Below are 13412 nucleotides of genomic sequence, written 5' to 3'. Positions count from 1 at the left end.
AACTTGCCCCAGTTCCCCTAACTGGTAAGTGGCAGACTCCAGAGCCCAGTCTTCTCACTCATTCATTCGTTCAACCATTGTTTCCTGAGGCCCTACTAGTACACCAAGTGAACAAAACAGGGTCCCTACTCTCACTGAGCTCATTCCACTGGCAGGAGACAGACCAATAACACTTAATTATTAAATCAGAGAGTGACAAGTGCACTCTGAAAATAAAACAGGGTAAGAATGGAAAGAGAGATAGGGGATGAGTGCCTCTTTAGACAGGATGATCAGGAAAAACCTCTGAGAAGGTGGCATCTGAGCAGATTCCTGAATGAAGTGTGGAAGGGATGTCTGCAGGTATCATGAAATGCATGATGAAAAAAATGGAAGGTAATTGTTGTTCTCTCAAATTTTCTTCTCCTTAAACAAAAAGGGCATAAAATTACATAGTTCTCAAAGGATCTTAATAGACGTTTCTCCAAAGAAAACGATACAAACGGTGAATAAGCACATTAAAAGATGCTCGACATCATTAGCCACCCAAGAAATGCAAATCAAAACCACGAGATACCACTGCACACTCACTCGACGGCTATAATCAAAAAGACAGGAAATAACAAGTGCTAGTGAGGATATGGAGAAATTAGAATCCTCATACGTTTGCTGATGGGAGTGTACAGTCACTCTGGAAAAGTGAAGTTCTACAAAACATTAATTATAATTATCATATGTCCAAATGATTCCCCCTCCTAGATTGATGCTCACAAGAAATGAAAACATGTCCACACAAAACCTGTACACGTATGTTCTAGCAGCATGATTCATAAAAGCCAAAAGGTGAAAACATCCCATCTGTCCATCAATTAATAATCAGATAAAACTGTTTAATTGTATGGTATATACATACAGTGGAATATTATTTGGTAATAAAAAGGAATGAAGTACTAATACAACCTACAATACAGACAAACCTCAAAAACATTATGCTGGGCTTCCCTGGTGGCGCAGTGGTTGAGAGGCCACCTGCCGATGCAGGGGACACGGGTTCGTGACCCGGTCTGGGAAGATCCCACGTGCCGCGAAGCGGCTGGGCCCGTGAGCCATGGCCGCTGGGCCTGCGCGTCCGGAGCCTGTGCTCCGCAACGGGAGAGGCCACAACAGTGAGAGGCCCGCGTACCGCAAAAAAAACAAACAAAACAAAACAAACAAACAAAAATTATGCTAAGTTAAAGATGCCAGTCACAAAGACCACATATTGCATAATTCCATTTATATGAACCATCCAGAATAGGAAAATCTAAAGAGATAGAAAGCAGATTAGCAGTTACCTCAGGCTGGGATGTTGGGAGAGGAATGTGGAGTGACTTCTGATGGATATGGGGTTCTTTTCTGGGGTAATTAAAATGCTCTAAAATTGACTGTGCTGATGGTTGCAAAACTGTGTAAATATAATCAAAACTATCAAATTGTACATTTTTAAGTGGGTAAATTGAACGGTAGGCAAATTATCTCAATAAAGCTGTTTTCTAAAATTAAAAAAATGAATCACACAGCCTCTATTTTCTCCTCCTATGGAGCAAAAACATAATTTAGATTCTTTTCAACAAGTTATGCCTTTATGAAATAGGTAAGTGTCAGCATTCTTTTAATAGGGTGTTTGTATTTCATACTGCGTATAGCTCTTATATTTTTTAAGACAGTTTTATTCATCATTCACTCAAAGATATCTACTGAATGCACACTACATGCTTGATATTCTTCTAGGTGCTGATGAAACAGAAGTGCACAATACCAATAAAATCACCATCCTCCTGGGGCTTCTCTAGTCTTCCCTCCCAGGGAAGCGGTTCTCAAAGCGTGGTCCCTAACCAGCAGCTTTGGCATCTCCTGGGAACTGCCAGAAATGCAAACTATCAGGACCTGCTCCAAACAGACTAAGTCAGAAACTCTGGCGTGGGGCCTGACAATCTGCATTTTAAAGCCTCCAAGTGACTCGGATGCCAGTTCAAGTTTGAGAACCACTGGACTAAGAGGAAAAATAGAGGCGAGAAAAGAAAACACCAAGATAAAGAAGGAAATTATGTAAGTTAGAAATAAGTATCAAAGAGGGGGAAAAAGTAAATAAAGCAAAAAAAGTGAAGAAATATCATACGAAGTATGATATTTAGACAGGGTGGCCAGAGAAGGCTTCAGCAAAAAGAGGATATTTAAGATCTCTGATGACCTCTGAGGGAAGCACCTTCCAGACAGGGAACAGCAAGTGCAAAGAAAAGTGAAAAAGTAACTGGGGAAATCCAGAATGATTCCTGGGCAGTCCAAACAAGCCGTCTGGAGGCAACGGTCATACATCTAAAACAAGAGCAGTGACCATGTTTTCTGCAGCCACGTGCGTGGCTCAGGTTGAGGCACAAAATAGACTGATTCACCCTTGACCCAGAGGTCTTCAAAATGGGGAACAAACACCCTGATAGGTACATGAACATGGACTTTGTCAAGGGACCATTTCTATCCAGATCTTCAACTTCCAGATGTGTTCTTTTCTAAAACTGGTTGGCCTGAGAAGGTGCCTGAGGTTCAGGATCTCTTTCCCCCTCTCCCTGCACAATTCCCCTAGTGTACAGGAGAAAGCATCTCTGCCCATCTGCATCTTACTCTCACTCACTGCCCTGGGGGTGTCCTCGGGAGCCAAAGGGACAATTGGACAATTCTTTTAATAGGCCCACCACAAAAGCTGCACCCCTCCCCCACTAACCATCTCATTAGCAGATGTATCCATAGTTCCAATAATCACAAAGAATTCTACTATGGGTCTCCCAAACCATTTCCTTTCAATTAAACTGATGAAGCAAACATAACTTTCCAGCTCTGCATTTTCAGGATTTTAAACAAAACCCGGGGTGTCTGACCCAGACATCTGTGTCTCCCGGGAAGCAGCGGCCCCTCTTTCCTGAGGTATCCAGTTTTAGCTCCCAGGCAGGCAGCCTGGGAGGAGAGGAGACAGGAGCTGGGTCTGCTGGAAGGGGACAGGACAGGGATAGGGGGACAAGGAGGGTGCTATACACATTAGCTGCCTACACTGGCAGAACCTGTTTGACTTCGTCATTTTGTTTCGCGATTTTTTTCCAAGTTACTTTGCTTTGGGGCAAGAAGAAACATGTATTTAATGAGTTTTAATTCATTTTGGCACCATAAAATATCTTCCGCTTTTCTTTTTAAACTGAGTAGAATGTATAAAAACTGAGAAGCTACAAAATGCTGAGGCTGTGGTTGAGAGCAAATATAGGATAAGAGATTGTTTTAATCACTAGAAAAGTATGCTCCCTCCGGGCTTCCTGCCGCCTACATTTAAAAGAATTCTGGCAGTAAATATGGCAGCCTGGGTACAAGGAGGCTTACTGTTTATGTATGCTTGATATTTTCCATATTAAAACACAAACTTAAAAAAAGATCTGCCACAATCTCCTACCTCCTGGTTTTTCAGAATAAATCAAAGAGCACTTTTTAAAACTCTTAGAATTGCAAGGTGGTGGGTGTATGCCTGAACTTTACTAAAAATCTAAAGCTCACTTCCATACGTAATCTTCTAGTTCCCCTTCCCCTCTTTTCCTTTTCCACCCACTCTAGCCAAAGCCTTCCTATAATCCCGCCAGGAAAACATGACATTAGTGGGTGCATCAGTGAGTTATTTCCTTCCAACTCTCCATTCCTGTTCTCAGAGTCTTCAATGCCCTAGTTTCTATTCACAGAACAATGAAATCAGGCTTATTCTTTTCTAAGAGTCTGGGTGGTTGATAGTAATATTTGGCTTGTTGTACATATACCCAAGGCAGTCCCTGTAACATTTACTGCCCATAGGATTTGTCTGTTATTTATGGACCGTTTCATACGATGTCTTTTTGTGTATAATTTTTACTTCCTTGGGAGAATAGGTCAAGCACTATGAGTTATAGTTCTTTGTGTTTTTCACAACACCCAACCTCTTTTCTTGTGCCTTGTCAGTGCTCAGTAAAAGTTAGATATAAGGCATTTATTTTAAAGCGTGATTTGTGTTCTCTGTATAACCTGCAAATGAAATGATGATTGACATTCAGAAGTCTTAAGAATAGCGGAACTGGGACAATTCATTTCAAAAGAATTCCTTCTCTTTCTACGATTGGGACTAAATGACTACCAGTCCTGCTACTAAGCTAACGCCAGGTGGCCTCTCATGATGTGTGGTGTACATTTCCTACACATTCTACAAACTGCTGTCCTCAGCACCCACACGAGTGGCCCTGTGTCCCTTTCTGACCCACCTTAACTTCCACATGGGCTGTTTTGTTATTTTATCCGCTTCCGTATGGGACAAATTAACTTCTCCTATGATGCTACTTAGAGAATTTCATGGTCTGTGAGTTTATGATGATTTTATGAAGAACTCTGCATTTTTCAGTGAAATTTGTAAAGGCACAGAAAATATACCCAATATGAAGCATAATTCTGGACTTCAACATCGATCACTCACCCCACCACCCATCTTAAACTGACTGCCAAACAGTATATTCTTCCAAAGAGAATACCTGAAATGGTAACACGGATGTGTCTTTTATAACCCAAGACATACTGTGAGTAAACTGGAGAGATGGTAGAGTACCATGTGGATAAAACTGAAAAGAATACAGTGAGAAGAAAGCTTTCGTTCACTGAGTTATTGATAACTGAAGTTAATCTTTTGAACATTAACGTTAACAAGCCAAAGACAAACAGCAAAACCGAGGCTCATGCATTCCTGGAGGTTAAGAAAACAACTTGAAAAGGCTACACTTAAAACCCTGCTGCTACAAAGCACGGGGCACAGCAACACTGGCAATGACCCAGCTGCTTCTCAGAAAGTGAATCTCAGGCCCTACCCCAGATCTCCCGAATCAGAGCTAAGATACTGGCATGCCTATTCGATCACCGATTGTCACGCATACACTCCGCATATCCATTATGGCTCTCCGACTATTCTGTTTTAAAGATTAAAGAACACTTAAATATTTACTTAATGGATATTTTAAACTGTCAATACTTTTAATGGAAGGGGCCCTGAATGGCCTCCAGGTGGGAAGTCCAGCCAGAAGAGATTCTTAGAAGTCAGAAATGAGCCTGAGACGACCTGTTCATTCATCATTTGTTGATGGATCCCTCCTAGATACGGGGAGTAAAACGGATCAAAAACATTTCAGGGGAGGAGACAAACAATAAAGAGAGAAAGACACCTTTACACTATGACAGGCCCCTGCCTCCCACTACGGTGACAGCGGGGCTTTCCCTACATACATGATGGGGATGTGTCCTCTACAGGTGGTTGTGCTTTCGTGTACTTTACTGCACAATACTGTATAGAGTACAGTAGTACAGTATCTTTATTTCAAGCCCAGGATGTCCAGAAGCAAGCATAAAAGCAGCAGTGATGTAGCCAGTACCGCACTGTACTTTTCAAGGTATGTATTGTAAGATTGAAAATGTTTTATTTTTTGTGTTTGTTTGTTTTTTATTTATTATTTTTGTGAAAAGTGTATAAACCTATTACGGTACAGTACCATATAGCCGGCTGTGTTAGTTGAGTACCTAGGCTAACTTTGTTGGACTTACGAACAAATTGGACTTATAAATTCTCTCTCGGAACGGAACTCATTCATATGTAGGAGACTTACTGTACATGAATGTTCACAGCAGCCTTATTCATAGCAACTGAAGAGGAGAAACAACTCAAATGTTCATCAACTAATGAAAGGAAAAGCAAAATGTGATACATCCATAAAACATAATATTATTCAAGCATGTAAAGGAATGAAGTATTGATACATGCTACAACATGGATGAACCTTGAAAACATTATTCTAAGTTAAAGAAGTTAGACACTAAAGGCCATATATTATATCATTACATTTATAGGAGAGTCTAGCATAAAGAAATCCAAAGACAGAAAGTAGATTATTGGTTGGCAGGTGCTACAGAGAGGGAAAGGGGAAGGATAGGGAATGATTGCTAATGGGTACAGGGTTTCTTTTTGGGGTGATGAAAATGTTAAAAGTAGATATTGGTGATGGTTATGAAACTGTAAATATACTAAAAAAACAATGAACTGAACACTTAAACATATGAGAGATAAAGACAGAGGGAAGGGATGCAACCATCAAAGAAACTACAGAGAAGAATAAGAACAATGGCTGCAGTCATCTAACGGGATTTCTATACGTACTGTCCAATTTTTCCACTGTTTACTCAGCTAAAACTTACTTGGTAGAGAACTGTGTCCTTAGGAAAGGATATTTCACGGAAATAATTACCACTTAGGTAAATACCAAAATAAAAACAACAAGCAAAAACAAAACCAAAAAAAAACCCAGTCTCTTCATTTGAACTAATTACTTAGTAATTCGCTTTCAAAACAATTCAGGGTTGGATTTTACTGTTTTGCTGTTGGTATGCTATGAGTAATTGATCCATCTCAGAGCAAAAGATGGTAACATCCTAGCTGGTGGAGGAGAAAATGCTAGTATTGGATTTTATTTTAAATTACTAGTTTTGCATTTCAGAGTTACCTAATTTATTTCCCCTTTTTCTTACTCAAAGCGAAGAATAGAACAGGGTTTCTCAACCTCAGCATTAGTGACTTTTGGGCCTCAGCATTAATGATAATGCTTTGCTGTGGGGACTGTCCTGTGCACTGCAGGGTTTGTAGCAGCATCCCTGGCCTCTACCCAACAGATGTCAGAAGCAACACCCCCCTACACACACACACAAATATAACAACCAAAAATGTCTCCAGATATTTTCCAAACACACCCCCTGGGGGGAAGTAAATTTTTACCTGGTTGAAAATCACTGGAGAAGAAAACTACTCCTCAAAGGTCAATGTAATAGAGCCAAGCTGGGGAAGCTTATTTCATATTTCAACTTTAGAGAAGCCACTATGCTAAAGGGGAGGCTAACTGACAGCTGGGTACCCTGCTGCAGCCAGGACTACAGAATTGCCCAAAACCGTGATTCCAAAGTTGCTACCATCTCTCGAAATTTCCTTCCCCAGGGAAGAAAGTAAGAAGAAATACACGAGTACAGAAATACACACATAAGTAGGAAAAAATGTCAGCAGCCATCCCAAAGTTACGATCTAGAACTGTCCAGTATAACTTTCTGAGATGATGAAAATGCTCTACACGGCACAGTCCAATACAGTGGCCACGAGCTTCCTATGGAAATGTAGCACTTGAAACATGGAACGTTTCATCTTAGTTTAACTAAATTTAAGTTGCCACAGGTGGCTAGTGGCTACCAGATTGGACCATGCGGATCCAGACCCTGCTGTCATTCTTCCCGTTCTTGTTTTCAGTCAACACGGAGGGCATTCTTGGTAAAGTCCAGTTCTCCTTCTCCTTTAGGCAACTCTTCCAGCAGTATCTCCCTACTTCCAGGGAAGGAAACTCAGTAGCTGCCCCTGCACACAGCCAGGCCAATGCTCTGAAGGAGGAATACATGGCTTTCCGTATGCTGTGTGTTCCATTTCCATGCTTGCTTCATTTTTGGACCACCTCAGTCTTCCCCCAAATCCAGAACGGGCTGCTGGCCTTCTATGAAAGGCATCGAACAGTATGAGGGACACATTGTTCAGAAAAGGTAGAACTGATAAAAAGGAAAAATATCTTATTCATTTATTTGCTTTTCGATTAACCCTCTCCCAGGTAGAATGTAATATCCATGAGAGCAGGACCGTTGGCTGTCTTTTTACCACTGCAGCCCCAGAACCTGGAACACAGGCACACACAAAGCAGGTGTCAAATATTCGATGACTTAATAAATAAGAACACCTTAAACAGTGCCCATGTGCCAGCACTAGAGTGCTCTAAATGTATTAAATAACTGAAACCTCATTATAACCCTATGAGATATGCCCTATTAGCTCCACTACAAGCTGTGTTTCATTATCCACATTATTACATTTGAAGACATTGAGGCACAGAGGAGTTAGGCAACATGCCCAAGATCACACGGGTAGTAAGTGACAAAGCTATAATTTTAATTCTACCACGTATGGAGCTTATTCTCTTACTTAAGCTGTGCTAAGTTACTAGTAAGTTATCTAAGACTTTTAATAACAGAAGTACCGAGGCCTACTCGGCACCCTAACCCTTATCCCCATCCTGTTATATAAGGAAAAGCTCCGTGTAGACGCAAAACCTCTATAACGAAATATGATTACATGATACACGATAATAGCAGACTGCAACATAACACAGAGGTGCACAAAGAATTCAGCCTATGTGCAACAGTGTGTGGACACAGGAGGCCACAGTTTCAGTACAGGAGCCCGAGGCTCTTAAGATTTCCACAAGTGATAAAGGTCAACACGCATCAGGGCAGAAGGAAAGGCTTGTGTAAAACCCTGAGGATGCAAGGTATAGAAAGAGAGTTGGGGCTTCCCTGATGGCGCAGTGGTTGAGAGTCCGCCTGCCAATGCAGGGGACACGGGTTCGTGCCCCAGTCCGGGAAGATCCCACATACATGCCGCGGAGTGGCTAGGCTCGTGAGCCATGGCCGCTGAGCCTGTGCGTCCGGAGCCTGTGCTCCGCAACGGGAGAGGCCACAACAGTGAGAGGCCCGCGTACCGCAAAAAAAAAAAAAAAGAAAGAAAGAAAGAGAGTTGGTGCTGGAGATATGGAGCTATGGGAATTTAGGGCATGGAGGAGAGAGGGGAATGGAACGGCAAACCAGAACGAGATTGTCGTATGTGCTTCCAAACGGCAATGCTAGATCTCAGACTACTCTGTGGGTAGTAGGGTCCAGCTCCACTGTAAAGCGGGTCCAAGCAAGGGATTTGGCCCAACATGAGTCTACAAAATAGGGAGTGACACCTGGGTCTGAACTGAGGGCCAGCTAACACACAGTTTGAAATGTTTTATGGAAGGCAGATGAAAACCGGTCCCAATAGAGAAAGGTTCAATCAGATGTTAAATGATACTCATTACACCTAATGCTTCGTCAGACTGAGACAAGAGGAGGCTAAAGGGGCATGCTCATTCTTGATTTTCTTTACTATTCTTGTAGGTACATGGAGACACCTCCCTTCTCTCTAGTATATTCTCTAACTCGAATTTAACCATCAAATCTTTATTTTCGACCTTAACCTAACTCAATCCCTATAGTTGTGCTGTCCACAGGTCCCGACTGAGTTTTTAAAATGTGGTTAGTAAATGTAAAATAGATAGCTAGTGGGAAGCAGCTGCATAGCACAAGGAGATCAGCTCGGTGCTTTGTGACCACCTAGAGGGGTGGGATAGGGAGGGTGGGAGGGAGACGCAAGAGGGAGGGGACATGGGGATATATGTATACATACAGCTGATTCACTGTTATACAGCAGAAACACAACATTTAAAGCAATTATACTACAATAAAGTTGTTAATTAAAAATAAATAAAATGTGGTTAGTCTGAAGTGAGACGTGTGCTAAGTTAAAATATATACTTATATATATCTTTTAATAATTTGATATTGATTATGATAGTATTAAACTCATTTTTATATTGAGATGACAGTACTTTAGCTATACTGGGTTAAATAAATACTAAAATTTATTTCAACCTCTTCCTTTTACTTTTTTTTTTACTATGACCTCTAGAAAAATTTAAATTGCATTATGTGGCTCACGTTATATTTCTACTGGATAGCCTTGTTCTACAGACTATCTCTACTAAGGCCATCTGTCCCTTACGTGCAGCATACTTAATATCGGGTCCACCTTTTACAAGCTCTATGACATCTCTGTGCCTCAGCTTCTTCATCAATAAAATGGAGATACTAATTGGAATAAAGAGGATAACTAACAATAACAGCTAACACACATAATACTCAGACTGTAACAGCTAACACACACACAACACTTACAATATGCCAGACACTGTTCTAAGCATTTTTCATATATTAACTCCTTTAATCTTCACAATATCCCTGTGAGGCCATCACCCCCATTTTACAGATGAGCAAACTGGCACAGAGAAATTAAGTGACTACCTAAAGGTTACACGGTTAGTAAATAGTGAAGCCCAGGTTCGAGTCCAGGCAGTCAGTTCCAGGGTCCTTGCTTTAAACCACTGTCTCTCATGATACCCACCTCAAAAATGGTACAGAAATTCAATAAGTTAATTTAGGTAAAAAATTTCAAACTGCCTCCAGCACATAGTAAACTTTCCTTCAGTGTTTAACTATTATCACCATCACTCCAGCCCTCAACCTACTTCCCAAATTCCCTGCATGCCGCGACTTTTCTCCTCATTTCCCAGGATTAAAACCTCAGGATCCTCTTTTAATACGTCTCCCTCTTTCATTCCCTAACTCTTGTCAGGTCCTTCTTACTCAACCTTGAACGCTCTTAACGGATCTATGCTGCTTTTCCACTACCACCTTAGCCCAGTACTCTGCACCCTCACAACTGTATGAATTAATAGCAGTAACAAGACAAAGACCTTAACTGGTGCTCACGTACCAGGCATTCCTCAAGTCTATTAATTCATTTAAACCTTACTATAACCCTGTTTGTTCTCCAGGACTTCTATACCTGGGCTCTAACAGTGTCTAATTTCTTTAGCAGACCTGTCTTCCTGGAATACCAATTTCATCATATGATGGGAACTTTAAAGGTGTCTGGATTCGCTACATGTGTCCCTATCAGTTGATGTATGTGAGAGGAAAAGATGATGGGTGTTCCCTACTGGGGCAAAGAAAGATTTACAAGGCCCTGAAAATTAAAAATTCTAGCCTCATCCAAAATCTCTCACAGAATCTAGTCTCAACTCAGCAACCAAACATTAACAACTATACAACCTAGCCCCATCCCGCTCATTCAATCTTATCTCCAGTCAACAAAAGCCCTCCAGAGTGGTTAAACAGGTCTCTTCATTGTTCCTGGAGTAAATAATGGTAATTATTATTATTTATATTATTTATAATAATAATATTATATATTATTATAAATAATATAAATTATTATTAATATTAGACCTTATTCATACAGTTCCCCTCTGCCTCAAAAATCTGAGCACACTTCACCTCCATCACGCCCAGACTAAACTAATCTCCCCTCTAAACTGTGATAAAACAGCTGTCTTACCCCACTCACTGGGGTCTATAATGATATATTCATCATCCGGCAAATGCCAATCACAACCCCAACCAGGCCCTGAGCAACTGGAAGGCAAGCACTGAGTCCCTCATTTCTCACCTTCCCCATGAGTAGCACATGCCTCTACAAAGAACACGCACTATGTGGCAAATGGAACAGTAAATGAGTTACAGTGTAGCTGAAATGACATGTAAATACCCTAATTCAGCCAACCGTATTTCCCTAACCAGGAAACACCTCAAGGTAACAGGAGCAGTATCAATAGTTTCAGAGCAGTGTTATCACTGCACCCTCCAAGTCATTATCTTCTTTACTCCTCAAAACTCTCCAGTGAAGTACCACTACTATACCTTTAAGTCAGCTGAGGTTTAAAGAAGTCGAGGGTTTTTACTCAGGATCACACAACTACTATACGGCAAAGCTGGAACCAGAGACCAGGCCGCTAGTCCAGCGCTCTTTCCAATGGTCTAATTCCCCTTTTATCTCTTCTCCGTCCTTATCACCTAAGGAAGAGTTAAATAACTAAGAGGGGAAAGGAATCGGGTGAGAATACTTGGTAACAACAGATGTGGTAAATTAATGACTTGAACATTTGTCTGAAATGGCTTTTTTTTTCTTTGACTCACCAAGGGTAATGACGATTTACAAGGCTGCATTTAAACCTCATGATCTTGCTGTACTGTGAAATAAAAATTTCCACCCAAACTTAAAACCAGTATCTTTCCGGCCTCCAGAGCTGGACATCACCTGCTCCACCCCACCCCCTCTACACTTACAAAATCTTAGCTTAAGGCTGTTTCTTACCAAGAATAATTAAGGAAGCAAGCAACCTTCCGAGGTTGCTTAACCATCAAAGCAAACTGGCAGTCCTTGCTAAACGTTATAAACCATTAGTTTCCCCACACTTCACTGTTTCCATGTTATTTGCTGGATATTCCGATTTAGCACCGAATCACAAAGAACCTCAGTTCAGGGCAGTCTCAGCTCATGAATGGCCGCATTGTTGAGTACTCTCCCTTCACGCTGAAAGTCAGAAATGGAAAGACGTGGAGATGGACCCAAACCTGGGCTCACTGCACTGGCAAAGCCAAGAAAAACCAGGAAACGTACCAAAGACGCCTGCCTCTGCCTCCTCCGCAGACCTTCAGGCCACTGGAGGGGGATGCAGGTTTCAGCAGCCGCCAGCTCACTGCCGAAAGAGCGTCCTCAAGGTCTCCTCTGAGGCGAGGAGCTGGAGAAGGGGGAGTTCTTCCCACGGACCCTGGATCGGACCCCCGCCCCCGCCGCGCCACTCCACCCGGCACAACCCACCGCCCCAGGTGGAAGGCGCCGCGGCCTCGGGTACCACCCCCAATTCTCCAGGGAGGATACAGAGGAGACGGAAGGGAGGTAGCGGCTACGAAATAAGCTGCAGCCGGAGCCTCCCAGAGCCTCCTCCGCACTTCTACTCCGACTCACCCAGTTCTGCGCGTTATTGCTCAGCTTGACTTTCTTGCACAGGCTACCGGGAACCTCCATGGCTGCTCAGCGCGCGGGTGCCCGCGTTCTCAGCGCCCAGTGAGTAGTCGGAGGACTGGAGGCCGGCGTGGGCGGGACGGGAGGGCGGGGTCTCCTCGCGACCGGGCTGGCACGCGCTGTCGTAGGCACGCGCTCGTGCTCGCGGCTCCGACTGAGCGGCGCCTCGGCCCCGCCTCCTAAATGGGTCCGGGACAGAGGTGTGTGGGGTGGGGCGAAGCACCGGACGAGAACCGGACGCAGGGGGTGGGAGCGGGCCTTCAGGGCGCGCACCGACGCGAGCGCGCACGACGCTCCTCCCTCTTGATTCTGAAGTAGGGGCGGGGCCTGAGAAGGTAGTCGTGGAACTTCCAGGGTCCCTCCCCCGCTCGCCGCCTTGCGCTGCGCATGCGCAGAGGCTGGAAACGCGTCCCAGGCCTCGGCTTGGAAGGACAAGAAAGATACTAGCTCCCCACCTCTTTGCGGGTTTGGGTGTGTGCTGCTGTTTACTAGATGGCAGAAGACATTGAGGTGGTCTCCCGGCCCTCTGGTTTTTACTCCGTAAACCCGTCCACCAGTTTCCTATCCTCCATATCTGTGCCCTCCTCTCCCTGGCCACATTTAAAAAGGAATTTTCCAGCTTCGCGGAGGGAAGATGTGCTAAACAGCTCATTCTCCACACGTTCCACTTAGCTTTAAAATTCTGCTCAACGCACAGTTTCAAAAAAAAAAAAAAGTCAGTACCCCATCCCGGGACATCAGTAATTAATATCTCTCAGGTTTTAGTGGTTAT

The 13412-nt window shown here is 43.0% G+C and overlaps 1 protein-coding gene across 2 annotated transcripts in view; it reads right to left on the bottom strand.

Annotated features, from left to right (window-relative positions):
- PAPSS1 (3'-phosphoadenosine 5'-phosphosulfate synthase 1) overlaps window positions 1-12866 on the bottom strand; it is a 108908-nt gene extending 96042 nt beyond the window's left edge. Inside the window, exon 1 of one of the 2 annotated variants that reach the window (XM_030864114.3) lies at window positions 12584-12866. In XM_030864114.3, coding sequence (XP_030719974.1) covers window positions 12584-12643 — 60 coding nt within the window. In that variant the 5' untranslated portion in view covers window positions 12644-12866. Of the gene's footprint in view, window positions 1-12235; window positions 12315-12583 lie in introns of those variants that run through there. The other variant, XM_030864118.2, reaches the window with a different exon arrangement.
- Between the last annotated feature and the right edge of the window lie 546 nt (window positions 12867-13412).

The sequence above is a fragment of the Globicephala melas genome, chromosome 5 (assembly GCF_963455315.2).
Source record: "Globicephala melas chromosome 5, mGloMel1.2, whole genome shotgun sequence".
Taxonomy (NCBI): domain Eukaryota; kingdom Metazoa; phylum Chordata; class Mammalia; order Artiodactyla; family Delphinidae; genus Globicephala; species Globicephala melas.
This window is presented reverse-complemented; position numbering and strand designations above follow the sequence as displayed.